At 34.0% G+C, this 27,710-nt stretch overlaps 1 protein-coding gene and 1 pseudogene across 5 annotated transcripts; one reads left to right on the plus strand and one right to left on the minus strand.

Annotated features, from left to right (window-relative positions):
- LOC147002943 (vomeronasal type-2 receptor 116-like) overlaps window positions 1-27,710 on the minus strand; it is a 438,646-nt pseudogene that overhangs the window by 338,330 nt on the left and 72,606 nt on the right.
- Window positions 1,503-26,273, plus strand: LOC110288977 (vomeronasal type-2 receptor 116-like). 5 transcript variants are annotated; one of them, XM_085841559.1, is made up of 7 exons: window positions 1,552-1,804; window positions 3,307-3,461; window positions 4,654-4,930; window positions 5,299-6,105; window positions 7,075-7,302; window positions 7,937-8,060; window positions 21,686-26,273. In XM_085841559.1, exons 3-7 carry the CDS (start codon window positions 4,715-4,717, stop codon window positions 22,603-22,605), a joined length of 2,295 nt encoding a protein of 764 aa, XP_085697685.1. In that variant the 5' UTR covers window positions 1,552-1,804; window positions 3,307-3,461; window positions 4,654-4,714; the 3' UTR covers window positions 22,606-26,273. The 5 variants fall into 5 exon arrangements, with proteins under 5 accessions (XP_085697681.1, XP_085697682.1, XP_021010855.1 ...); XM_085841555.1 differs by lacking the exon at window positions 3,307-3,461 and having other exon boundaries at window positions 1,503-1,804; window positions 7,075-7,269; XM_085841556.1 differs by lacking the exon at window positions 3,307-3,461 and having other exon boundaries at window positions 1,503-1,804; window positions 5,362-6,105.

The raw sequence follows: 27,710 nt of genomic DNA on the forward strand, positions 1-27,710 counted from the left end.
TGTAAAGAAGAGAGCTGTGTACACAATTCGATCATTGGTATTAATGAATGGAAATTTTAATTACTAGGAAATAGAGACAGAATTTGTATATTTTAATATAATCCACACCAAAATGATGTGACTGTCTTTCTTTGAACACCCACTTATCCTAATCAGTTTCCAGCAAAATGTAGACTTCATAGATGTAAAAAATTATGTATCAAAGTTCTTTGTATGATAAATATGGATATAGAAATAATTAGGGGAATATAGTATTACAATCAAATATAATGCAAAAATAAAGACTTTCAAAGAACTAAAAAATATTACTTTTTAAAAATATCATGGTCAGAGCAATGCAATATAATAGATCAGCTAGGAAAAAGCAAAATAAAAAAGCTAATGAATGGCAGTACACATGTATTTTGGAAAATTCATTCTAAAAAAATAATACTAAAAAACAAAACAAAACAAAAACAAAGTAGGTTATATAACCCAGCCAAATACACTGAGTCTTTTAGCTATCTTTTGTTGTGAAAATTTTTCACTCCTTTAAGGGATAATTTTGCTTCCTATTGTATATATATATACATATACATATATATATATATATATACAGTATATATATAACTGATATATATATATATCACTCAAAAAATCTTCCATAAAGTAAACTACAACAGAAGAGGAGTAAATAAAAATGGTTATAAATAACTTTAAATAGTAATAGAAATTGAATATAATCTAGGGTCAATGTAAGGATGAATCATTATGTAAAACCTCTTACATTATAATAGACTCGAATTCTTAATCAGTATTAAAATTAAGGTTAATAAAAATTGAGGTTAACCATGATATTCTGTGCACTCAACTTGTTGTATAAACTTCCTTTCAGAAAAATGAAAGTAAATTTTACTAGCCTTAAATTTCGTGCAAAATCAGCTTTTACAAAATGAGTTTATGAAAATGTTAAATTCAAATAACTCATTCTTCCACAACACTGACACAAAAGTAATTCCATTTATAGTTATGAGTTAAAGATAGAGAAAAACTGTTTATAAGACACCTTATAAAATTAATCACTGCAAGTGCAAGGGATATAGGCAGGCATTTCATGATATTGTTAATTTGTTTATTACTGAGCTCAGTTTTGTTCAGTTGGAGTCATTGTCATAATTTGAAGCAAAGCTCATTTAGAATACCTGATGTAATCTGAGTTAACTGTTTCAATTTGTCATAAAAAACTGGTTTGATGGACTAGGCTTGTTAGAAAATTTGCCCAAGAGGAATCATACATGATGTTCATGTCTACTGACATGGATGTAATCATAAGGGATATGGATTTAAAGGATAATCATGAAGAAAGTTATTCCACCTTATTTGTTACGTGAACATATGAGCTCAGATGCCAAGCCTAAGGATATAGACTATTTAAGAATCCTCCAGAGGCAAACAAGGGACTGCAATGTAAATATTCCTAAGAGAAGTACATTTGTCAGTTAGTAGTAGGTACAGTAATAAATAGTGGTGCCTGGATGGGTTCACAAAATATTAATACATGAGACTCTATCTATCTGAATATATAAGCTGCATTTTGCTCAGGCAGATATCTTGCTGACAAGAAAAAGATGTTTTCATTGATCTCTGTCTTCTGGTTTCTAAAGATTTCATTTATTTTTTGTCATTTGAGTGACCCCAAATGTTTTTGGAGAATAAAAGATACTGAAAATAAATTAGGAGATGAAGAAACGTATTGTTTATTTTATATTTCCACAAAACATGGTTATGTGAAGAATGAATATTTCAGTCGGAATCTAGACAAGAAGTAAGTGCAAACTTCATATACATATTTTACTTTATTATAAGAGCAAGACATTATAGAGATACTGAGATGTAGACTATAATACCATGAGTTTTCTGGCTCTTCATTTCTAGGAGATATTCAAAATTTACTTTAGGTTTCAATGCTGAGAATTTTTTCAATTCTGATTATTTTATGAGTACCTTATTGTTTTTCATTTTTGAGTTACAATTTCTAACTATATGCTGAATGAATGACACACGGTATTGACCTTGCTAGTAGAGAGACTCCCATAATTTGCCAATTTCCAAGTTATTTTTCTTGTGATTTAATTGAGAACATTGGAACAAACATGGCTTTTGGCTGACTTCATAGAGACTAAAATATAGTGGTCTATATTGGTCTGCTAATGTTTCTTCTGTCAGTCATCATGGATGCCCAGTTCTTGTACATCGGCCTTTTGGGTATCTGCCCTTATCATTAGTTACATGTATTAAGAAGATATACAGATTTTATTCAAATCATCTATCTACCGTACCTTGAAATTTTTGTGGTCTGTGAATCCTGCAGCAGAGGTCAGGACTGAGAGAAGTATTTTTCTCTAGGAATAATTTCTGTTTCATTTCTTTGACATAATGTTTTAAAGGCATTGCCATTTATTTTTTGTATTAATGTCAGAAATTTATGAAAATTTACCAATTAGAAACATAAATAATCCACCTATTCTAACAGATAATTTTTAATTTGTTATAAGAAAAGATGACCATACAAGCTATGACTTGCTATTTCTATTCTTAATTGCTAGAATAAAATACATTGTCTGTGATACCTGATAAAATTTGACAGAGAATTACTATGGGGACAGACATTTCTATTACCAAGGCTGTCATTTACATATTTCAAAATTTTATTTCTCATTATCACTGTTTATTTACATCTACTATACTCATTCAACATTTAAATTTATTTCTGTTTTCCTAATAACATTCAATGTGGTTAGATTTATGGGAATTGAATGTACTTTATAAAAGTTGATATACATTTTATGTAATATCTTTTTTTTAACATAGGGTTTCTGTATTTGAGATTTTATTTGAAAAAAATTGTGATAATTCCTCCACAATGTTGTAGGACATTTATTTTAAAAAGATTTTAAATTTTCAATGATACCATATTTAAAATGGCTATATATATATATATATATATATATATATATATATATGTATATATATATATATACACATATATATATATGTGTGTGTGTGTGTGTGTGTGTGTGTGTGTGTGTGTGTGTGTGAGAAAGAAGTAGAGAGAGAGATTAGTATAGTGACATTGACACATTTAGGTAAAGAGTCTATTCACTTTTAAATAGAATATACAAGAATAAAATAAAAATGGAGGTAAACAATATTTTTGCCTTTGGATTAGATCAAAAAATATTTAAAAGAAATGGGTGAAGCCATAGGTTTATGTAATAAAGAAAATGAGTATTTAATAATGAAATCAATATTCACCGTAAAATGTAGGATGGAGGAGATGAACCAGAAATTCAAATGCTCAGATATAGATGAGAAATAATGTAGAAGAGTTGTGTGAACAAGAACATCTCCAGAAACACATTTGAATATCTCCCACAAGCCTGGGATAAGCTAGAAACTATTTCAGATAATCCTTGTCTTGTGTAAGTAAATGGCTTTTTAATACATTTAATTTATTTTCAAATTTAACTAGCAGAGAAAATATGTCTAAGTGTTCTCTTAAAATTATGTGAAGTTTATGTCCAGAACTCTAACAATTTAGACTCCATAAATGTGCACTCTATGTATTTTCAGGTGGTTAAGAAGGAGGGAGATCTAGAGAAGTGTTTTGATTTCTTTTTACTTACTATTAATAAGAAGAATATCAAGGCAATAATTTTCTATCTAGACTTTAACAACAAAAAGTAACGTTTTATGTAGAACATAAATTTTGGACGCATACATGACTCAGCTTTTAAGTTTTAATGTGGTCATGATCATTTACAAATATATGTGTGTCTATGTGTGTTTGTGTGTGTGTGTGTGTGTATAACAGACTAGAATGATTATTTTTAATTTCCTATACAGCACTTTATATTACATAGCAGATATGGTTCCAAAACAATATAGGTTTCTTATGCTACATTGTGCCTGCACAAAAGAGATTGTTGTACAGCTATTCACTGTTAATTTGTAACCAATACTTGGACATTTATATCATTAATATAAACATGACTGCACAGTTACATAATACAGTTATTTTTAGAAGTAATATATTGGAGTACTGTTGCACCTTACATTGTTTGTGATATACTTGAAAAACAATATATTAGACCAATGTGAATAAATTAGAATTCTTCAAAACTTGACCATGATGGTGGAGATAAAATAAAACTTAACAGAAATTTAAATCTCAAATGGGAATCTTGCATGGATATACTATTATAAGTATGAAGAGATATTCTGCCTAAATACCTACTATTAAAATGTTTAATGTTGTATTTTAGGTATTTCTGAGTAACATCATTAAGGTTAGAGAAACCTGGATTATAGGAGAAAGTACCGTGTGCTCATTTTTCTTCAGATTATATCTAACCATAAGTTATGCCATCATTATGAACATAGAGAAAACGGCTGGTGATAGCTTTATGATTTGTGTTCATAGGCTGTATAAAACAACAGAAATGTATTTTTTAGGAATTTAGAAAATTTAATGTAAACCTAACACTTTCCTGTCAGTTAAAACCAGTACATAACTGTCAGATTTTTGTGTTGATTTCCTCTCTCTATGCTAGGATTTTTCTGGCTCTTGCTTGTACAGTTTTAGAAAATTATATTCTCTACTTCTGTTTTCAGGGTGACACCCAAGACCAACCATTTGATTTTCTCTGTTTATCTTGCCTTGGAAGAAATAAATATGAACTTCCATATTTTACCTAACATTTCTCTTGTAGTTAATATTGAATGTCCCCGAGACATACATGATGAAAAAGATTTGACTTTGAAAGCTCAGGATTTTATTCCCAATTACTACTGCACAAAAGAGAGAAGATATTTAGTTATATTTGCAGCACCTTTATGGGTAGTAGCTACAAAACTAGGACCACAGCTGTACATTTTCGGAATTCCTCAGGTAAGCCAGGTTGATTAATTTTAAGGAAATACTTTCTCACAACACAGAGTCTTTCTGAGTGTGAAGGCAGTTAAAAGGCAGAGAAAGGAATGGTGTTTATTGTGATCTACCAGGCATAAATATATAGATACCTTTTGTGGCAAAAAAACCCACAACTTTATCATAAATGGGCATGGGAGACAGCACCATTTTGAAATATTATACCAGAAGACTCAGTATACTTTTATTGTTTAGAGAATCTCAAAAGGTTGGATACAATTGTAATAATGACATGAAGAATAAACACTTTTTAACATGAAAACACTTTGCTCAAGCACACTCTGCATTCCATCATGTTCATATTGTTGCCTATGTTCTGTATTTTTCAGCTTTACTGCGGTCATTTTCATCTTTCTTTGAGTGATAATGAGCATTTTCCTCACCTTTACCAGATATCTCCAAAGGACACATCTCTACCACTAGCCATGGTGTCCCTAATGGTTCATTTCAGATGGAACTGGATAGGAGCGATGATTACAAATGATGACCATGGAATTCAATTCCTTTCTACATTGAGAGGAGAAATGCAAAAACACATTGTCTGTTTATCTTTTGCAATTACTATCCTAACTGAGCATGGCATGGCCCGTAAAGAGTTTCGTACGTATTTTAACAGAATTCTAATGTCATCAGCAAAAGTTGTGATAGTTTATGGAGACTACACCTCTCCCATAGATATTGTCCTCCATTTTTGTAAATCCAAAGGCATTTTTAGAATCTGGGTTAGTGTGTCACAATTTGATATGATCACTAATCTAGGAGATTTCATGCTATATTCCTCCACTGGGACATTCATTTTTTCACACCAGAAACCTGAAATATCTGGTTTTCAACAATTTATCCAAACAGTACACCCTTCAAATTATAGTAATGAATTTTCCTTTGCCAAACTATGGTGGACATATTTTAGATGTTCTTTGCCACCATCTAATTGTAAGAAGCTGAAGAATTGTCCAATCAGAATTGTATTTAAATGGTTATTCATGACACCACTTGGAATGGCCATGAGTGATACATGCTATAACGTATACAATGCTATACATGCTGTGGCCCATTCACTCCATGAGATGCTTCTGCAACAAGTAGACATGTGGTCAAATAATGCTGGGAAGGAACTTGAAATTGACACCTGGAAGGTAAGGAGTATTACACTAAATGATTACACTAAATGTCATTTATATGGTTTGAGTTCTTTTTTGTTCTGTTTTTTTTTTTTTTTTTTTTTTATTTGTTTGTTTGCTTTTTGGTTGGTTGGATTGGGTTTTTTGTTTGTTTGTTTGGGTTTTTTGTTTGTTTGTTTGTTTTTGAGACAGTGTTTCTCTGTATAGCCCTGGTTGTCCTGGAACTCACTTTGTAGACCAGGCTGGCCTCAACTCAGAAATCCACCTGTCTCTGCCTCTTGATTGCTGGGAATAAAAAAGTGTGCCACCATGCCAGCTGGTTTGGGTTCTTTAATAGAACCACATGGTATAAAGCCATGTCAATAAGAAATTTCCCCCATAAACTTACATAGTTTTGTACTAAATTACTGCATAGTTGACAGATCATGTTACTGTTATACAATATGATGCAGTCGACACTGGTATGCAAGTCAGCATTCAGTAAGTCATAAATTAATTCCCAGATATTTATTCCACATATTAGTCTCATGTATTAATTTTTTCTTATGAAATTCTTAAATAGAAATAATAAAATTACTTGTCTTTTATGTTATTCAAATGTTGCTATTCAAGTTACTAAATAGTTCCCAGATACTATCAAGTACTTTTCCATTAATTTCACTTATTAATAATTTCTATTCCATTGAACATGATAAAATGACTCAAGTGGCAGAAAAAAACATAGAGGACATATCATTATTCTCCAAACATAAAAATCAGGACTGTATGTTTTATAGCTCCCAATCCAGCAAGAAAATTGTATTAGTAAAAAGAGTGGAACTACCTTTACATCCACATGAAATTTATTTTTGTGTTTAGTACTGAATATTTCTCATAAATTTAGATTTTTGAAAAGGATAATAGTAATTGGGAACGTTCGAAATGTAATACTTTCTATTCTAATGTGGAAGCATAGTTGAAACCAAAATGACAAATGTGTTTTAGATGTTCTCTATTCTGAAGACATTACAATTTGTAAATCCTGCTGGAGACCTAGTCAACATGAACCAAAATATGAAACAGGATACAGAGTATGACATTTTCTATATAATGGAATTTCAAAAAGATTATGGACTTAAAATGAAAATAGGAAGATTTTCAGGTCATTTTCCAAGTGGTCAACAGCTATATATGTCTAAGGTAATGACAAAGTGGGCGACAGATGTGGATCAGGTAATTATGTCATAACTTTAATGCTTAACATGTAGCACAATTACCTAAAATATCCACCTCTTTTGCTTTGCCATGGAATACATACTTGGTATTTCTTTTTTTATTGACTGGCTTTACACTGCCCTAGATAGTCTCTCTTCCTTATTCTTACACTCTTTCTTTCTTTCTTTCTTTCTTTCTTTCTTTCTTTCTTTCTTTCTTTCTTTCTCTATCTATCTATCTATATATCTATCTATCTATCTATCTATCTATCAATTTGTAGATATTGATTGATTGATTGATTGATTGATTGATTTTGGTGTTTTTGAGACACAGTTTCTCTGTATAGCCCTGGCTGTTCTGGAACTCACTTTGTAGACCAGGCTGGCCTCAAACTCAGAAATCTGTCTGCCTCTGCCTCCCGAGTGCTGGGATTAAAGGTGTGTGCCACCATGTCCGGCTTTTTGGTATTTCTTAATGTATAAATCATCAAGCAGTCATACATTTTATCTGTAAAAATACAAAACAGTAAAATTTAATATATGTGTGTTAAACCAGGTCTTCCATTGGATCTCTGTTGTGTGAATCACTGGATGCTTGTCCATAATATAATTGATATTGTACTTATTTTTATAATGGGTATAATTTTTCACAGATTCTACCCTCAATATGTAGTATGCCTTGCAGACCAGGACTCAGAAAATCCCCTCAGGAAGAAAGAGATATCTGCTGTTTTGTGTGTAACCCCTGCCCTGAAAATGAAATTTCCAACATGACAAGTAAGGTTATAATTTATCAAAATATTCAGATTGAATTTTTCTCCCATATTAACATAGTTCTCAAAGTCCATTGTGGAAAGTATAATGTATATCACATCAAAGAGTAAAAGTCTTCAAATATACTGTTTTTTAAAATAGTAAACTCTCGTGAACTCTATATTTGTCTTATTATTCTAGGTCCCTGGACAACGATATTTTTCCTAAATATTTCTGTAGAACACTAAAGATTACTGACTGCATTATGATATGTTTTTGCTTTTCAATTTTAATAAAATAGGAATACTTTGCATTTATAATACTTTACCTTTTATTCACTTTACAGTCTACTCTTATCCCCCATCTCTCCTCTTTGCCAGTCCCATTCTTTCAAATTCATCACCCTCATACACCATATCCTTCCAATTAGACAAGGACAGCTTCCTCTTGGATTCTATTCCATCATGCAATATGTTCAAAGCAGGACTAGTGAGAGACCCAATGTGGCAGCCCAAGTAGGGGAATGAAATCCTATGGCAGGTTACTAAGATGGAGATAGATTTTGGTCCACTTGTGACACGACCCAGATGAAGAAAAAGCTGTACATTTGCTTTTATGATTAGAGAGCTTAGTTCCAGTCATGGCATGCTCTACAGTTGTTGGTCTCGTCGTTATGAATTCCTAGATGTCCAGGTTATTTGATGCTGTAGGAGTTCTTGTAGTGTTCTTGACACTTCTAGCTCACCTGTGTCTATTTCACACTTTATAGAATACTCGATAAATTCACCTGATAGTTACTGCTTGTTTTTCCATCTATTTATACTTGCTGCTACATGAAGCCCCTCAGGAGACAGTTCTGCTGCATTCCTGTTTACAAACATAACAGTACTATTAATAGTGGCAGACTTTGGCTCCATCATAAAATTTGGGAAAATATTGGTTCCCACAGACAGCACCATCTTTACCCCTATAAATAGTCATCACTTATATTTGATTGAAGGTTCCCTGGATGGATTGATGTCACGTTCCTTCCTCATGAAGCTGTGCCTACCTATAGAAGGTAGCCAATTAAGTTTCTATATCCCTTTCTACTTAGAACCGTAAAGTCACCACTGTATATTCCCTGTATCCTCACCTTTTCCAGGCCTCCAGCTCATCCCAGAGCAGCCCATCTCAATTTCTATCCTCACTCCCAGGTTTCTCTGATCCCCTCACCCATAGTTTTTCACCACCCCTTTACTCACTTACCACCCCCCCTTCAACAACTTTTTCTATCTTAATTGACCTCCTAAGACTATTTAGTTGCATCTTCTGTGTAACATTTGTATATCCTCATTTGGAAACACTTTATTATCCCGTTTTTGGGGGCCAGTGGATTGTAGCATGTTTATGCTGAAATTTATGCCTAATATCTACAGGTAAATGAGTACACAAGAACCATGTGTTTGTTTTTTTCTTTTTTGTTTTCCCCCCTCTGGCCTATATCACTCAGGATGATATACTTAAATTCCATTCATATTTTAAGATGTGGGGCTTTTGGTAGATGAATAGCATTGTTTTGTGTAGGTGTGCCCCATTTTTTTATGCTTTCTTCAGTTGAGGGAAATCTTGCTTGTTTCTTTTTTTCTTGGTATTAGGAATAAGGCTGAGATTAATATAGTTGAACAAGTCTCTCTGTGGTAGAGTGGGACATCTTTTGGGCGTATACCAGGAGGAGTATAGCTTTGTCATGAAGTACAAGTATTCCTAGTTTTCTGAGAAAATATCAAATTGATTTCCAAAGTGCTTGTACAAATTTACACTGCCACCAGCAATAGAGGAGCTTTTTCTGTTTGCACATGATCTTGATATCATATGCCACCACTTGAGATATTTTTTTTTTTATGATATCCATTCTCTCAGGATAAAGTAGTATCTCAGGATTCTTTGATTTGCACTTCACAGATGACAATTTAGTGGTAACATGAGGTCTAGTTTTGTCATAGCCTGAAGTATGCATGACCATGGCAAAGAGACTGTAATATGGGTGAATGCTAGATTCTACCCCACATGAGCTATACCCCTTATGTTCACTAACCTGTGAGGAAACTGTCCTCAGCAATGGAGGGACATACTTAAGTTTCAAATGATGACTTTCTGTTCTAGCATCAGTCTGTCTTGTTTAGGGACTTTCATGGGAACCACTCAGCCAACAAGATAGCCAAATTTATCACTTCATACCAATGACCTAGTTACCAAAGATGGCACGTTCAGTCTCTGTATACTCTGTTAAGAGAAATTCTCAATAGGATCACCTTTATACATCCAGGTGATTTCCACTGAACTGTATTTCCACACTGCCCATGAAATACCATCCAAGTCCAGTTTTTTGACTCCATCTGTTCTCTCTCTCTCTCCATAACATACAAAAATCACTTCCTTTCCTTTCTTCTTGGTCCCAAATAACAAAAATGATATATTTCTTCTTCCAAGAGAGATGCACCTTTTACATTTCAGACTTCTTCTGTACATAGCTCTCTGGGCTTGTGCATTGTTGCTTCTTATCATTTATTTAACAGTGATTGTCCAATTTTGAGCCAATATATATAATATTTGCTTTCTGTCACTGGGTTATTTTATTCAGGTTGACTTCTTTTTTGTTCCATCCATTTTGAACAAAATTTTATAAAGTCATTTTATTTTAAATAGGTGAGTCACCCTGCATTGTGTAGGTGTAGTATATTTTCTTTATCCTGTATTGAGTGGAAGTACATCTAGGTTGTTTTCATTTTCTGGTTCTTTTCAATAAAACTAAAACGATCGTAATAAAGCATTTGGAGTTGCAGTTAATGTGAACATATTTTGGGTGCATATGTAAAATGCTAAAACTGGATTTGGTGGTAAATCTAATCCCAATTTTCTTAGTAATTTCCATAATGATTTATACTCACATCAGCAAAGAAGGTATGTTCCTCTTGTCCCAAATTGTTACCAATATGAATAATGGTTTGTACTATTATTAACATTATTATTATTAATTATTAAAATATAAATTTATATTTAAATTTAGTTATAACATGTTAATATTTTTATTGGATTTTTCCTTTCTTTCAATTTCAAATGTTATCCCCTTTCCAGTTTTCCCCCAGAATGCTTCCATTCCATCTCCCAAACCTGCTTCTATTGGGATGTTTCCCTTTCCACACAACCACTCCTGTCTTCCTGCCCTGGCATTTCTCTACACTGGAGAAATGAGTCTTCACAGGAACAAAGGCTTTTCCTCCTATTGGTGCCCCACAAGACCACCCTCTGCTACATAAAAGGCTAGAGCCATTTTCCCCTCCATGTGTACTTGAGCTCTTTGTGGTCGGATTGGTTGATATTATTGCTCTCCCTATGGTGCTGGAAACCCCTGCATCTCCTTTAGACCTTTCTCTAACTCCTCCATTGGGGGAGCCTGTGCTAAGTCCAATTTCTGCCTGTTAAACTCTGCCTCTGTATTTGTCAGATTCTGGCAGAGCTTCTCAGTAGACAGGTATATCAGATTCCTGTCAGCATGCACTTCTTGCATCCAAGATTGTCTTTGGGTTTTGGGTCTATATAAGAGATGGGACCCACGTTGAGTAGTTTTTGTATGGCCATCCTTCGTTCTCTGCTCCAAGTCTTGTCTCTGTATTTGCTTCCAATAATATTTTGTTTCTCCCTTTCTAAGAAATTACTGAGACATCCACACTTGGTTGTCTATAACCTTACTATAAATTCTCTTTATAAACTTTAGGTGTGTTTCTTACATTAGGAATTATGCCAGTATTTATCTTGGCTATATAATTGTTTTAACTTGTCTTTAGAATCTTTAGGTATGTTTCTTGCATTAGAAATGGCACAAGTATTTATCATGATGAGGTGGATAATATATTTGCTGTGTTTTTGAATAAATTTCCATGTTTATTTATTAGAGATATTAATCTATAATTCCCTTTCTCCACTGAAACTTTATGTAGCTTTTGTGCTAGGGTAACTAGAGATTCAGAAAATGAGCTAGAAAATGTTTCTTTTGTATGTATTTTTTGGAATTATTTGGGATGTACTAGCCTTATGTCTTTGAATTTCTGGTTGAACTTTTACCTACTACCAATTTGGACATAGGCTTTGTTGTGTTTGGGAGTATTTAAATGAGTGGTTCTATTCAATGGGGGAAATTGGTCTATGTGAATTTCTTGTCTGGCTATGATTTCACTTTGGTAAGTATTCTATATCAGAAAAACAAACAATTTTATTAGATTTCATTAGACTTTGTGGAGTGCTAGTCCTAATAATTCCCTTCAGTGTCTGCTATATTCTTATTTATACTTTTATTTATCTATTCATTTACTATTTTGTAAGTTTTTTTCTATGACCATTTAATTGGATAATAGTCCGCCTATTATTAAAAATTGATATTTTCTAAATACTTCTGTCATTATCTTTTTTCTTTTCTTTTCTTTTCTTTTTTTAACCAGGTTTCTCTTGGCTGTCCTGGAACTCAATCTGTAGACCTGGCTGAACTTGAACTCAGGAATCTGCCTGCCTCTGCCTCCCAAGTGCTGGGATTAAAGGCATGTGCCACCACTACCTGGGAGTTTATATATATAAACAAACTAATTTCACCCCTCAGTTTCATAATTGCCATCTAACTTACTTAGGTATATTTAAACCATTTGTTGTTGTGTTTGTAGTTGAGCCTTTAGATGTCCTGTCAACTTGCCAGTGTGAGATCTCTTTATTTTCTTAAGGAAATACTTAGTGCTATTACCATTTCATTTAGCAGCTTTTCATTGTGTCCCATGTATTTGAAATTGTTGTGTACAAATGTTCATTGAATTCTAGAATGTCTACAGGTTTTTTTGTTTGTTTGTTTCATCCATCATTTCTTTAAACTAAGTGTTGTTCATTGCTTATGAGTATGCAAGACTTCTGTGGTTCCTTTTGAATATAGTGCCCTTCATTAATATCTGGTGATTTGCTAGGATATAGTGAGTTATTAAATTTTTCCTGGATTTTTTGAGACTTGCCTTATTTTTGAGTAGGTAGATTTTTGAGAAAACTCTGTGAGTTCCTGAAAAAAATCTATTCTTTAATGTTTAGCATAATGATATGTATATATTTTTTACATTAATTTGATTTATAAGATTAGTTGACTCCAATATTTTTTTTCATTTTATACTTTTGTCTAGGTGAATTGTCCACTGATTTGAGAATGTAGTTGAAGCTGTGTGCATTTGCATCTGTACTGGTCAGGCTCGAGCAGAACTTCTCTGTGACAGCTAAATCAGGCTCCTGTCAACAAGTGCTTCTTTATATCAGCAATACTGTCTGGATTTAGTGTCTGCAGAAGAGATAGTTGCATAGGTGGGGCAGTCTCTGGATGCTCTTTCTTTGAATCTGTATTCCACTCTTTGTCCCTGTACTTTGTCTTAACAAGCAGAATTCAGGATTAAAAATTTGATGTGGGTGTGTGGCACCATTTCTCAAATGGTGGAAAGGGCCTATTCTCTCGATGTAGTCTCTATAGGTTCTATCTCTACTTTGTTGGGTATTTCAGATAATGTCTTCCCTCTCATATCCTGGGAATCGCTTGAGTCCCTGGCATTTGGAAGTTTATAGTAGCTACACCCAGTTACACCTCCCCAGTTGTTACTCTCCTTTAAAATTCATGAACTTCTGTACTTTTCCTCTATCTCAGTACTTGTATGACCTGTTCCCTTTTTCCCCTACCCCTCCCTCTCTCCCTCCCTTTCTGATCACTCTCTCCCTTGACTTCCAAAGTTTATTTAATTTCCCCTTCTGAGTAGGACTGTAGCTTCCACATTGGTGTGGTCTTCTTTTTTCTTGGGTTTCATATGGTATAAGAGGTGTATAGTGGGAATTCTCCAGGTTCATTTTTGATAATGTCCACTTATATATTCCATGCCGTGTGCGTGTGTGTGTGTGTGTGTGTGTGTGTGTGTGTGTGTTATTTTTGACTGGGTTACCTAACAAAGGTTATATTTTCACATTCTATCCATTGACCTGTGAATTTTGTGAAGTCTTTGTCTTTAATAGTTAAGTAGTATTCCATTGTGTAAATATATCACATTCACTGTACTCATTCCTCTGTTGAGAGTACCTCTAGTTTGTTTCCAGCTTCTGTCTATTATAAATAAAGCTGCTATGAATTTAGTGGAGCATGTGTCCTTGTTATATGTTAGAGCATCATTTCCCCTGGATTTGTATAACTGGGGCCTCAGGTAAAAATATTGCCAGTTTTCTGAGAAACCACTTAGCTTATTTCCAGTGGATGTACCATCTCACAATCCCAGCAGCAAATGAAGAGTGTTCCTCTTTCTCAACAACCTTGTAAGCATCTGTTGTCACCTTAGTTTTTGATCTTAGCCATTGTGATGGGTGTGAGGTAGAATTTCAGGGTTGTTGATTTGCATTTTCCTGTTGACTAAGGATATTAAATATATTTTTTTAATTTTATGCAATATTTTATTTACTTATATTTCAAATATTATCCCCTTTCCTAGTTTCTTCTACAAAACTCCCCTATCCCATTCTCTCTCCTCCTGCTTCTATGTATGTGCTCCCCAATCCTCCCACTCTTGCACTCTCTTCCTTTAATGGTTTCGAGCCTTCTCAGTACAAAGGGTATTAACTCCTATCGATGTCCAACAAGGTCATCCTCTGCTACATATATGGCTGCAGCCATGAGTTCTGCCATGTCTATGTACTTTTCGGTTGATGGTTTAGTTCCTGGGACCTCTGGGGTATCTGTTTGGTTGAATTTGTTCTTTGTATGGGTTGCAAACCCCTTCAGCAAGATGAGTCCTTTCTCTAAATCCAGCACTGGAGACCACCTCCTCAGTAAAATGATTAGCTGTAAGGATCCACCTCTGTATTTGCCAGATTCTGGCAGAGCCTCTCAGGAGTATATATCAGGTGCCTGACAGCAAGCTCTTCTGTAAGTGCTTCTCATCCTTTCATGAATAATCTGTTGAGAATTTGATGTTTAGTTCTGTACCTCATTTTAATAGGGTTATTTGGTTCTCTGGAGTCCAATATCTTGAGTTCTTTGCATATTTTGGATGTTAGCACATTTTAGATGTAGGGTGATTAAAGGTCTTTTCCTAATCAGTGGGTTACAATTTTCTTCTATTGACAATGTTCTTTGCCTTACAGAAGCTTTTCAATTTTACGAGGTCCCATTTGTTCAATCTTGACCTTAGATAATAAGCCTGGGTATTCTATTCAGGAAATGTTCTCCTTGCCAATGTACTTGAGATTCTTTCCTACTTCCTCTTCTGTTAGATTCATTGTATCTGGTTATGTGGAGATTCTTGATCTACTTGGACTTTCGCTTTGTACAAGGAGATAAGATTTGGTCAATTGCATTCTTCAACATGCTGAACACCAGTTGAACCAGCACTGCTACATCCACTCCCATAGTTACAATTGTGACAGGCCCCAAAAACCTGGGCTCTGTTCCGAGGGGAAATGTTCTCTGAAACTTAGTCTCCTGGAATCGTGGTATTCTGTATAAAGAATGTCCAATGTCCTTGCTTTAGTTAGTAAACAGATCTGTGTGCTGCTTAATATTGCTTTATTACAAGTGCTCCTAAGGATTGATTTTTTTGACATATAGCTAAGTTAGATCCTAGAAAGTCCTTGAGCTGACCATGGAGTTGGAATTCAATAAGTATGTTGCCTATTCAGTGACATTAAGAATTGCCTCAAGTATTACACTATCACTTAGAATAAAAGCCAAATAGCTCCCATATACAGCAATTCACAATGGTTTAGGAAGTAGATCTGGCTGTGGTTTTAGAGTATTGCATTATTCATGAGATGGTTAGCTAGAGCGGACCTCTCTAATTAGAACCATGACTTGTGTATGGGAAGCCCTTGCCTTAGGAGTGTAAAGACCTCACACCTGGCTTCTAAGACTATAGCTGACCTTAGATAGAGCTGACTTTGTCTCAGTTGTTTTATTGCCCAGTTCCTGCCAGTCTTTGTGTTTACATTCCTTTGTTTTGTGTAAGAGTTATTAAGCATCCAGTAACATCATTTGTACCTTGCCGATGTGTCACCTAACCTCCCTATTTTCTTCTGTATAAAAAGTTTGATGTTCAATTTGAAAAAAATTACATTCAGATTTTACACAATCTTGTGTATTGCGTCTGTTTGTCATTTCATTCACCGACTCCTTGTCCACTTGCAGCTACAGACCCGTTCTACACAGACAGGGACCAAAAGGGTCGACAGCAGTTTGGTGCCCACACTATTTCTTGCAAGTGCTGTCTTTTCCCACTGGATTGTGTTAGCTTTTTTGGTGTTTCAGTTTATTGCTGGGTCTTCAATTGTACTTCAACTATGTACTTTTCTGTCTCTGAGCCAATAACATCCACTTTTTATCAGTGTTGCTCTGTACTAGAGTTTAAGTTTAGGGATGGTGATTCCCCAAGAAGTTCTCTTATTATTGAGAATACTTTTTACTATCCTGGGTTTTTGTCATCGAAATGAATTTGAGAATTCCTATTTTTATCTCTGTGGAGAATTGAGTTGGAAATTTGATTTGGATTGCAATGAATTTGTAGACTACTTTAGTAAGATGGCCATTTTTAATATTTTAATTCGGCCTATCCATGAGTATGAGAGTTCTTTCCATCTTTAGGTCTTCTTCAATTTCATTCTTCAGAAACTTGAAGTTCTTGATGTACAGATTTTTCACTTGCTTGGTTACAGTCACACAAAGGCATTTTATATTATTTGTCACTAGTGTTAATGATGTAGTTTACTTAATTTCTTTCTGAGCACATTTATTCTTTTAGAAGAGGAAGGCTCTTTATATCTTTGAGTTAGATTTGTATCCAGCCACTTTTACTGAATTAGTTTATCAGGTATAGGACTTCTCTCATGGATTTTTTTTTTTTTTTTGGCATCACTTGTGTGCACAATCATGTCATCTGAAAGTACTGATATCTCTACATCCTCCTTTTGAATTTGTAATATTTTTATCTCATTTTGTTTCCTAATTGCTATGGCTAGAACTTTAAGCACTATATTGAAATGATGGGGGGAGAGTGGACAGCCTTGTCTTGTCCTGATTTTAGTGGGATTGCTTCAAGTTTCTCTCCATTTAGTGTGATGTGGGCCATTGGCTTGCTGTATATTGCATTTATTTATTTATTTATTTATTTATTTATTTATTTATTTATTTATTGGGTTTTTTGAGACAGTGTTTCTCTGTATAGCCCTGGCTGTCCTAGAATTCACTTTGTAGACCAGGCTGGCCTCGAACTCAAAAATCTGCCTGCCTCTGCCTCTCAAATGCTGGGATTAAAGGTGTGTGCCACCATTAGGTGTGGCTCTTGATTTCCAGGTTTCTCTAATACTTTTAGGAAGAAAGGCTCTTTTTTTTGTCAAAGGCTTTTTCACAATGTAAAGAGATGATCACATTGTGGGTTTTTATTTTAATTGGAGTTTTTTATATTATATTTTGTTGATGAATATCCTTATATTGAACAAACCCTACATCACTCAAATTAAGTCTTCTTGATCAGAGTGAATGGTCATTTGGATATGTTCTTGTATTCAGTTTGTATGAATTTTATAGAGTATTTTTACATCAATGTTCATGAAGAAAAATGGATTTAAGTTCTCTTTCTTATTTGGGTCTTTGTGTGATAAAGGTATCAGTTTAGCTGTAGATTCATAGAATTTACAAGATAGTGTTCCTCCTGTATCTTTTTTTTTTTTTTAATTTGAAAGAACGTGAGAAGTAATGATTTTAGGTCTTTTTTGAAGGTCTGAATGAATTCTAAACAAATACCAATTGGTCCTTGGGATTTTATTCTTTGTAGACTTTGACTGACTGATTCAATTTCCTTGGGGGTTATTTTACTGTTTAATGGTTTCTCATATACTTATTTAACTTTGGCATCTGGTATCTAAAACATCATCCATTTCAGATAGATTTTATAATTTTAATGACTATAAGCTTTTGTAGTAAGATTTGGTAAGTTTTTAAATTCTTCAGTTTCTTTTGTTACATCTCTATTTACATTTCTGATTTTGTTATTTTGAATATGGTCTCTGTGCCCTGTGATTATTCTGGCTAAGGGTTTGTCTATCTTATTTATTTTATCAATGTTCCATCTGATGGATTTGTTGATTCTTTGAGTAAATCTCTTTCTTTCTATTTGGATAACTTCATCCCTGAGTTTGATTATTATCTCTTTTCTAATCCTCTTAAATATATTTGCTTCCATTTTTTATTGATCTTTATGACATGTTGTTAAGCTGCTAGGAAATGGTCTTGACAAATTATTTTTGGATACACTTGGAGCTATGAATTTTCTGCTTACCACTGCTTTCATTGTGACCCATAAGTTTGGGTATGTTTTTGCTTTCATTTTCATTAAATTCTAAATACTCTTTAATTTCTTTCTTCACTTATTCCTTGACTAAGTTATCATTATGTAGCTAGTTGTTCAGCTTCCATGTATATGTGGGCTTTCTGTTGTTTTGTTGTTGTGGAAGTACAGCATTTGTCTGTGCTGATCTAATAGAATGCATGGGATTATTTCAATTTTCTATTATTGGTTGATGCTTGTTTTGTGTCTGATTACATGGTCCTTATTTGGGAAGCTACCATGAGGTTCTGAGAAGGTATATTCTTTCTTTCAGGGTGAAATGTTCTGTAGATGTGTATTAAATCCGTTAGGTTTATACCTTCTCTTAGTTTCACTGTTGTCTATGTTTAGTTTCTGTTTCCATGATCTGTCCATTGGAGGGAGTGGAGTGTCAAAATCTCCTATTATTGTGTAAGGTAGGTTCAATGTGTACTTAGAGCTTCCTTATGTTTCTTTTACAAATGTAGATGCCCTTGCTTTTGGGGCAGAGATATTCAAGATGTTCAAGTGCTCCTCCTGCTGGATTTTTCCTTTAATCAGTATGTGACATTCATCTTCATTCTTTTTTATTTTTTTTTTGATAACTTTTGATTGAGAATCCATTTTATTTGATACTAGTATTGCTATCCCAGCTTGTTTCTTGCAGCCATTTGCCTGGAAATATTTTCCAACCTCCTACTTTGAAGTAGTATCTGTCTTTGTCACTGAGGTGGGTTTCCTTTATGAAGCAAAATTCTGGTCTTTTTTAAATATGCGGCCTATATCTATGTCTTTCTCTTGGGGAATTATATCCACTAATGTTCAGAGATATTAAAGACCAACAATTGATGTTTCTTTTTTTTTCTTCTATTATGCTCTGTAGGTCTGAATTTTGGAAATATATTGTTTAAATTGGTTTTCTTTTTGTTTCTGTTGACTAAATTGATCAAGTGATTTTTTTTAATGTTTATTTTTTCAAAGACCATACTAATCATCATATTTTATACATAATTCTATGGACTTTTTGTTGTACTTTAGCTATGTTGGAAGATCAGGACCTCCCATGATAGGAGACACAATGCCCAGGATTTTATTAGTTTTTATCATTTAATTAAATTTTTGCTGATTTTAGGTCTACCAGATGACTCCTAGTTTTGTCAGGATTGTATGGGATTTTATTCCATGGCTTGTGATTCATGTATATATTTTCAGAGTGTGGGTTGGCTGAGTTTTGCCTGCTCTACTAGTATGTTCATGGGCAAGTTTTCTTAGTGTTGATTGCTGGTTAATGGAAGGCCAAAGTGATGGTCTGATAGATCCATAGGAGGAATGAACTGTTTTAAAATAATGCTACTCTAGTTATTTTATTTCAGTAATAATTGAGATCTGATAATTATGTATGAGGTAATAGAAAAGGTGGCTAAGGTCTACAGACAGCCTACCAGTTCTTCTGGTAGGTATGTCCTGTTGTTGACCAGTGAATTTTACTTTTTTTATCATTTATAAAGCCTTGAATATGTGTGTGTGTTCTATATAAAATAACCATGTGCTATAATTATAATAATACACATATTGTATGTAATGCATATTATATAATATATAATAAACATATATGTGTATTATAGTACCTTATTATTTTTCAAAAAATACAAATTTGCAGTATTTGAATAGAGCTTTGTTCAGTACAATTGATGAGGTAATACAAAATGAAAAAATGTACATCATTCAGTACACAGACAGTACTGGAAAAAAACTACCACTATTCATGTTGCTAAATCTTATTCAGGTAAAATTACAAGAAAACAGAATAAATTATAGTGAAAGTTAAAATGATACAAATTGAAAAATGTTATAAGCCTCTGTGTCATATAAACTGTCAAGGTTTTTTTTTTGAGAAATAGAATATTATGTAGATATCTCTGAATCAATACCACAAACTTGGAAGCATTGGGCTGTCAAAACTTACAGAAATTATCAAAACTGGAGGAAAATGTGCTTTACCAAAATCCATGTATTGAATCATGAAACTGAATATTTCATTTTAGACATGTTAAAAATTTGGATGTTAAATTTCTCATACTATCTCTTCCTTCTTTGATATTATCAGTACTTTAATTAGATACTTTTACTACCAAGATTATAATACAATAATATCATTTTACTTTTCCCTATCCTTCCTACAAAATCAACCCTCTTTACTACCCTTTAAATTTGTGATTGATTTTTTAAATTGCTGTTGCACACAAAGATTTTCTGTATATAAAATGTTTCTAAGTACAATATATTAGTTTGTATAGTATTACTTGTGTGTTTTGGAAGAAGATTATTTTGTTATTCAAGAACAATTTGTTGGTATCCTCTACTCTAGCAAAGTGTCTCAACATTCCCTGGTTATCTTTAGTTCCCTATGTAACATTGTTGCCTGGCAGTCTTTCCCTACTCCACCTTATTATGTTTATTGTTTTGTTCTCACCCAGCTTATGTTTAAGCTTCTCTTGTTGAGATTTTATGGGTTTTACTAGTGATAATCTTAGAAAATACAATATATAAACTCACAACAAATGTTTATCTAAAAGTTTTACAATATGAAATCTCCTTCTTTTGAAAATTTAAGTTTTAAATGATAAATCAATTTTGTAGAAATATTCATGAGACAAGGCTCCAAAACTTTTAATTTTACTACAATTATTTCTAGTGGTGGCTGTCACTTTCATACCTTAAGCGTTATACTTATTTGTTTGTGTAAGGTTAATTATTGGTAGTATAGTTAGGGATAAAAATGTTTTAGTAACATGTTGACCATATATTGTTTTCAAAGATAAGGATTTGAAATAATTTATTTGTCCAACCATCAACTTGAGACCACATGTAGAACACAAGAATTCCTGATATTTAAACAGCAAGATGTATGGACACAGCCCATTAATAGTTATTTTTGCATAATTTAGAGCATAATTAAATTACAGAGGTTTGCTTTTATGAATGATCAATCTAAGATATGTGATTGTAGAAACATGTAAATTATGTTTTTTAAATATGATATAAATATTTTGAATATATAAGACAATTATAAGCAAAGCTTGCATAAAAATAACAAGCATTAAAATTTGTATCAAATGCTATGCAGCTTCCACATTTAAATTAATGTATACCACAAGATGCAAGTCTAATTTATCTATGGCTATTCCAATGCATTAATTCACTATATCTTGTTAATGATAATAAATATTTCTGGTAACACTTTCCTTCTTATACTAGACATGGATCACTGTGTGAAGTGTCCAGAAGATCAATATGCAAATGAAGACCATACTCTCTGCCTCCAAAAAATTGTGGCTATTTTAGATTATAGAGACCCTTTGGGAAAGTCTCTGGCTGGTTTTGCTATATGCTTCTCTGTCCTTACATCTGGTATACTCTGCGTGTTCCTGAAATACAGAGAAACTCCCATAGTCAAAGCCAATAACCAAACTCTCAGCTATGTACTACTCATCTCCCTAGTATTTTGTTTTATCTGTTCCTTGCTTTACATTGGTCATCCCACTATGATCATCTGTATCCTGCAGCAGACCACATTTGCCATTGCTTTCACTGTGGCTACCTCTACTGTCTTGGCTAAGACAATTACTGTCCTACTAGCATTCAAGATAACTATTCCAGGAAGAAGAATGAGGTGGCTGCTTGTGTCAGGGTTACCCAAATATATTATTCCCATATGCACCATGATTCAGCTGATTCTTTGTGGAATTTGGCTGGGAACTTCTCCTCCATTTGTTGATGCTGATGTACACATGGTACATGGCCACATCATCATTGTTTGTAACAAAGGTTCAGTGATTGCCTTCTACTGTGTACTTGGATATATGGGCTCTGTAGCTCTAGCAAGTTTCACTGTAGCTTTCTTGGCCAGGAATCTGCCTGATACATTCAATGAAGCCAAGCTCTTGACATTCAGCATGTTGGTGTTCTGCAGTGTCTGGATCACTTTCATCCCTGTCTACCATAGCACCAAAGGCAAGACTATGATTGCTGTGGAAGTGTTCTGTATCTTGGCCTCAAGTGCAGGTCTGCTTCTTTGCATTTTTGCCCCAAAATGCTATATTATTTTATTAAGACCACAGACAAATTCTCTTCACAAGTTCAGGAAACCACATGCTAAACCTGGAAATATAAGTTAAATTTAACCACTTATATAGTATACCAAAATTATCTACATTTTTACAAAGCTGCTTCTACTCCTCAAGTATTATGTTGAAATGAAATTGCTATCAGGTAAACAATGTAGAACATATGCTGTATAATAAAATTCAAACAAATCACCTGGACCTCAGTTTATTGAATCAAGCTGTGTAATCAGATACTTTTATACCTCTTATTATAGTTTGTTTTTACTACAAAACTGTCAGGTATCTGAAAATTGGCACTTGGGTTTGCAAATTATTTTATGTGTAATCGACCTACCAATATTAATCCTGTGTAATTATTACTTTCTAGAAAAAAAATACTGCCATGTTGATAGTACTTGTAGAAATTAAAAAGGAATCCTCTTATATTTTTCTACTTCTGCAAAGAATTTTATAAAGAACAATTAAAAATTTTCTGTCTAACATGATATTCCAGGATGTGGGATGATTACAAATTATGATGGCATCACTGCTTTCTGTTTCAATTTGAATACTGTTCATAATGAAGATACTTCATAATTTATATTGTAATTCTGCTGAAAGCCTGATAAATGAGGATATATACAAGTCCATAAAAATCTGTTCTTATTTTCCTAATCTGTTCTTATTCTCTAAATGCATATCTTTGTATTGATTTTTTATATTTTAAAACATATATATCTATAAAACTTAGTCATAGGTAATTATTTATATAACATATAGCTATTAGTTAAGAAATGCATAATGGTTTAAACTATAAAGAAGAACAAATAGCTTTCTCCAACTTAAGTAAAACAGCTTCATGACCAAGGTTTGGAAAGCATCTTGGCCTAGGACTCAGACAAACCAAGGGCCAATCTCTTAGAAGTGTTGTGATATTCTTATTTTTTTAATTAATTTATTTTTATTAGATATTTTATTTATATACATTTAAATGCTATCCTTAAAGTTCCTTACACATTCTCTCTGCCCTGCTCTCCTACCCTCCCACTCCTACTTCTTGGCACTGACATTCCCCTATACTGGGGCATATATAGTTTGCAATACCAAGGGCCTTCTCTTCCCAGTGATGGCCAACTAGGCCATCTTCTGCTACATATGCAGCTAGAGATATGAGCTCTGAGCATACTAGTTAATTCATATTGTTGTTCCACCTATAGTGTTGCAGACCCCTTCAGCTACTTGGATGCTTTCTCTAGCTTCTCCATTGGGGACCCTATGTTCCATATTACAGATAACTGTAGCATCCACTTCTGTATTTGCACCACTGGCATAGCCTCATATGAGAAACCTATAATGAATCCACACACCTATGGTCACTTGATTTTGACAAGGGAGCTGAAACCATCCAGTAGAAAAAAGGCAGCATTTTCAACAAATGGTGCTGGCAGAACTGGTGGTTATCATGTAGAAGAATGCAAATTGATACATTCTCATCTCCTTGTACAAAGCTCAAGTCTAAGTGGATCAAACACCTCCACATAAGACCAGAGACACTGAAATTAATAGAGGAGAGAGTAGGTTAAATCCTCTAAGATATGGGAACAGGGGGAAATTAATAAACAGAACAGCATTGGCTTGTGCTGTAAGATCAAGAATTTACAAATGGGACCTCATAAAATTGCAAGGCTTCTGTAAGGCAAAAGACACTGCCAATAAGACAAAAAGGCCACCAACAGACTTGGAAAGTATTTTTACCAATCCTAAATCTGATAGTGGAGTAACATCCAATATATACAAGAGCTCAAGAAGCTGGACTCCAGAAATTCAAATAACCCAATTAAAAATGGGGTTCAGAGCTAAACAAAGAATTCTCACCTGAGGAATACCGAATGGCTGAGAAGCACCTGAAAAAATGTTCAACATCGTTAATCATCAGGGAAATGAAAATCAAAACAACTTTGAGATTCCACCTAACAACAGTCAGAATGGCTAAGTTAAAAAATTGAAGTGACAGCAGATGCTGGTGAGGATGTGAAGAAAGAGGAACACTCCTCCACTGCTGGTGGCATTGCAAGCTTGTACAACCACTCTAGAAGCTAGTCTGGAGGTTTCTCAGAAAATTGGACATACTACTACCAGAAGATCCAGCGATACCGCTCCTGGGCATGTACCCAGAAGAAGTTCCAACTGGTAATAAGAACACATGCTCCACTATGTTCATAGCAGCCTTATTTATAATAGCCAGTAGCTGGAAAGAACCCAGTTGCCCCTCAACAGAAGAATATATACAGAAAATGTGGTTCATTTACTCAATGGAGTACTACTCAGTTATTTAAAAACAATGGATTTATGAAATTCTTGGACAAATTGGTGTATCTGGATGATATCATCCTTAATGAGGTAACCCAATAACAAAATAACTCATTAGATATGCACTTACTGATAAATGGATATTAGCCCAGAAACATAGAACACCCAAGATACAATTTGCAAAACACATGAAAATCAAGAAGAGGGAAGACCAATGAGTGGATACTTCATTCCTCCTTTGAATAATGTTGTGATATTCTATCTTTATAATAGAATGCTGTTCTTAAATTCTAATTACTAACCAAATCTCTAAAATATCAAAAATTGAAAACACTGGCATAAATTCAGGAGACATTGTTTAGGTCTCATCCAACATACTTTAAACTATAATAAGTAGAGAGGGTATTTTGAAGGAAAACTCATTATTTCTTGAGAACATAGTTTATGCTAGAATATACACTGTCTAGTAAAAGGCCCTAAGTCCTTTTAACCTAGGATCACTAACTATACATAGTGAATTATAAAAAACCAAAGCCAAAATTTGGGAGAAGTTTGTATTGAAAAGTGGTAGAAGCAATATAGGAAAGGAGGAATGAATATTATTATGTTACAATGAAATTATTGTGAAATTTCATAATTACTTATAATTTATTAACTTATGTAATGATTGAAATAATTTGAATTATTCACTAGGCTATTCTGCACATGTCATCTATAATTTGAAGCTGAAATCCCAATATTAATTTTCATGAATTTTGCATTAAATCTTTCATCTTAGATGGAATATCTTAGATTGACTTTATGTGAAGAAAAAGGAAAGATCCCGTTATTTGAATGTGCATAAAAGCTAAGAGTAAAGTTTGACATGGGGAAAAGGCACCATGAATAAGAATAAAAATTTAAAATAATTAGTATTTTAGTTATATTTATAAATGAAGTGTAAGACTTAGAACTAAAGTGTAACTGGAAAAGCAATATCCCTTACATATGTCTATTCCTCAAATATTCTATATGATTATTGTGTCATTCTCATGAACCAAATACATGGTGGCCAAGGATTGTTCCATGAGTGTAGATCTGAATAAAGTACATTTTTCTTAGCTAGTGAAAATCTCTTCTACATTCATAATTCTAAATGCCTGTGCATTTAAAGTAAATCACTGGTTTCCATAAAGACATTATAACAAAATAATGTATTAGTGAAATTTCAGTCTTGGTAATAATACTTTCCAAAAATTCGGTAGGAAATGTATTTCTATATTGAATATTATAAGAAAGATCTCTCTGTATATTTCTGCTACATTACAAAATAGAAAGGATAATGTTAAGATTGTGATAGGGGCTTAAATTTTCAAAATGTTTACATATTGTCTTGAATTTTGTTGTATTAAAGAACACTTCTTGAGTAAATGCAGCATACATAACTCTTAACCCCAGATACAGAACACACATGCATGTCCACTTGCATGCACACACAAATATACATGCACACACATACACACACACACACACAAAGAGAAACACACATACACAAACATATACATGCACTCAAGCCAAAGTGCCATTTGGTGAGACATAAATGTTATTAGGCTTTTATACCAGAATCTAGATGAGGGTTTACATATAAGAACAAATATGAATAACACACTAACGTACCTCACATCGTAGGTAAAAACCACACATAGGTGGGAAGGTGGAATATATGTCAAAACATTGAGGACACTCAAAAGGTTCAACACTTCTTCCAGGATGCTTTGTATTTTCCTCATTCTTTTAGGCAGCTTATGTTGCACCCTGACCAGCAGTCTGCAATGTGAACGGTTCAACTGAGGATGGTAGCTCGAGCTGAAAAGAGAGGAAGCTAGACGGGGAAGGAGAAGGAACGAGGCCAAGGCAAGATCATCCTCTTCAAAGCCCAATTTTACTAGTTTCGACATCCAGTTATAAAGGAAGGGGGGGGGAACCCGATTTCCCATTATGTAACTCGGGGTCCAGTAGCAGGATGAACACGTGTGTGGCTCCAAGCAGCAAAGCGACAGGGTCCTGCAGTGGGCGTGACAGAACGAATGAGCAGGAAGCTCCACCCCTGAGCAGACAGGTTCCAGGCTGGGGGAGAGGGAGGCTACAAGCTTACATGATCTCAGGAGTCCGTTTTTACAGCTAATGTTTACATGATTCTTTTTATTCTAAGGATTCTTTTCTCTAAGAAAAACTCAGCTTTTTCAAAATTAGTATTATTTTACTTATTTATATTTCTGTCATTTCCTTCCCCATTAGGTCATCCCTTCCAAAGTTCATTATCTTATACTATCTACCACTTGCCTCCTAGAGGGTTCTCCCCATGCCCAGGAGATCTACACCTTACCTAGGGCCTCAAGTCTTTTGAGGATTAGGCACATATTTAGCCACTGTGGCCACACCAGGCAGTACTCAGCTCTTCAAGTGCCAAGGACATGGTACCTGTCCATGTATCTTGCCTGATAGATGGCTCAGTTTCTGAGAGTTTCCTGGCATCCAGGTTAATTGAGTCTGCTGGTCTTCTTATGGTGTTGCCCATGCATTCAGCTTCTTCAGTTCTTTGCCCCATTTAATCATAAGATGCTGGATTTCAATACAATGATTGGGTTTAAGGCTGTGCATTGGTTTCAGTCAGATTATGGTAAAGCCTCTCAGAGGGCAACTGTACTAGGCTCTTGTCTTCAGTCTTTTCTCCTTTATTGTCCCTGCAGTTATTTAGATAGGCAGAGACAGAACTCTTTCTGGGTCAGAAGTGTTGACTGTGGGTTAGTAAAATTGTCTCTGAACTTAAAGCTCTCTTTATCTACTGGAGGTGAATTCTTCCAATTCCCTCTTACAGTTGTTAGGTA

The sequence above is a fragment of the Mus caroli genome, unplaced genomic scaffold (assembly GCF_978045245.1).
Source record: "Mus caroli unplaced genomic scaffold, Mus_caroli_1 scaffold_8, whole genome shotgun sequence".
In the NCBI taxonomy this organism is placed as follows: domain Eukaryota; kingdom Metazoa; phylum Chordata; class Mammalia; order Rodentia; family Muridae; genus Mus; species Mus caroli.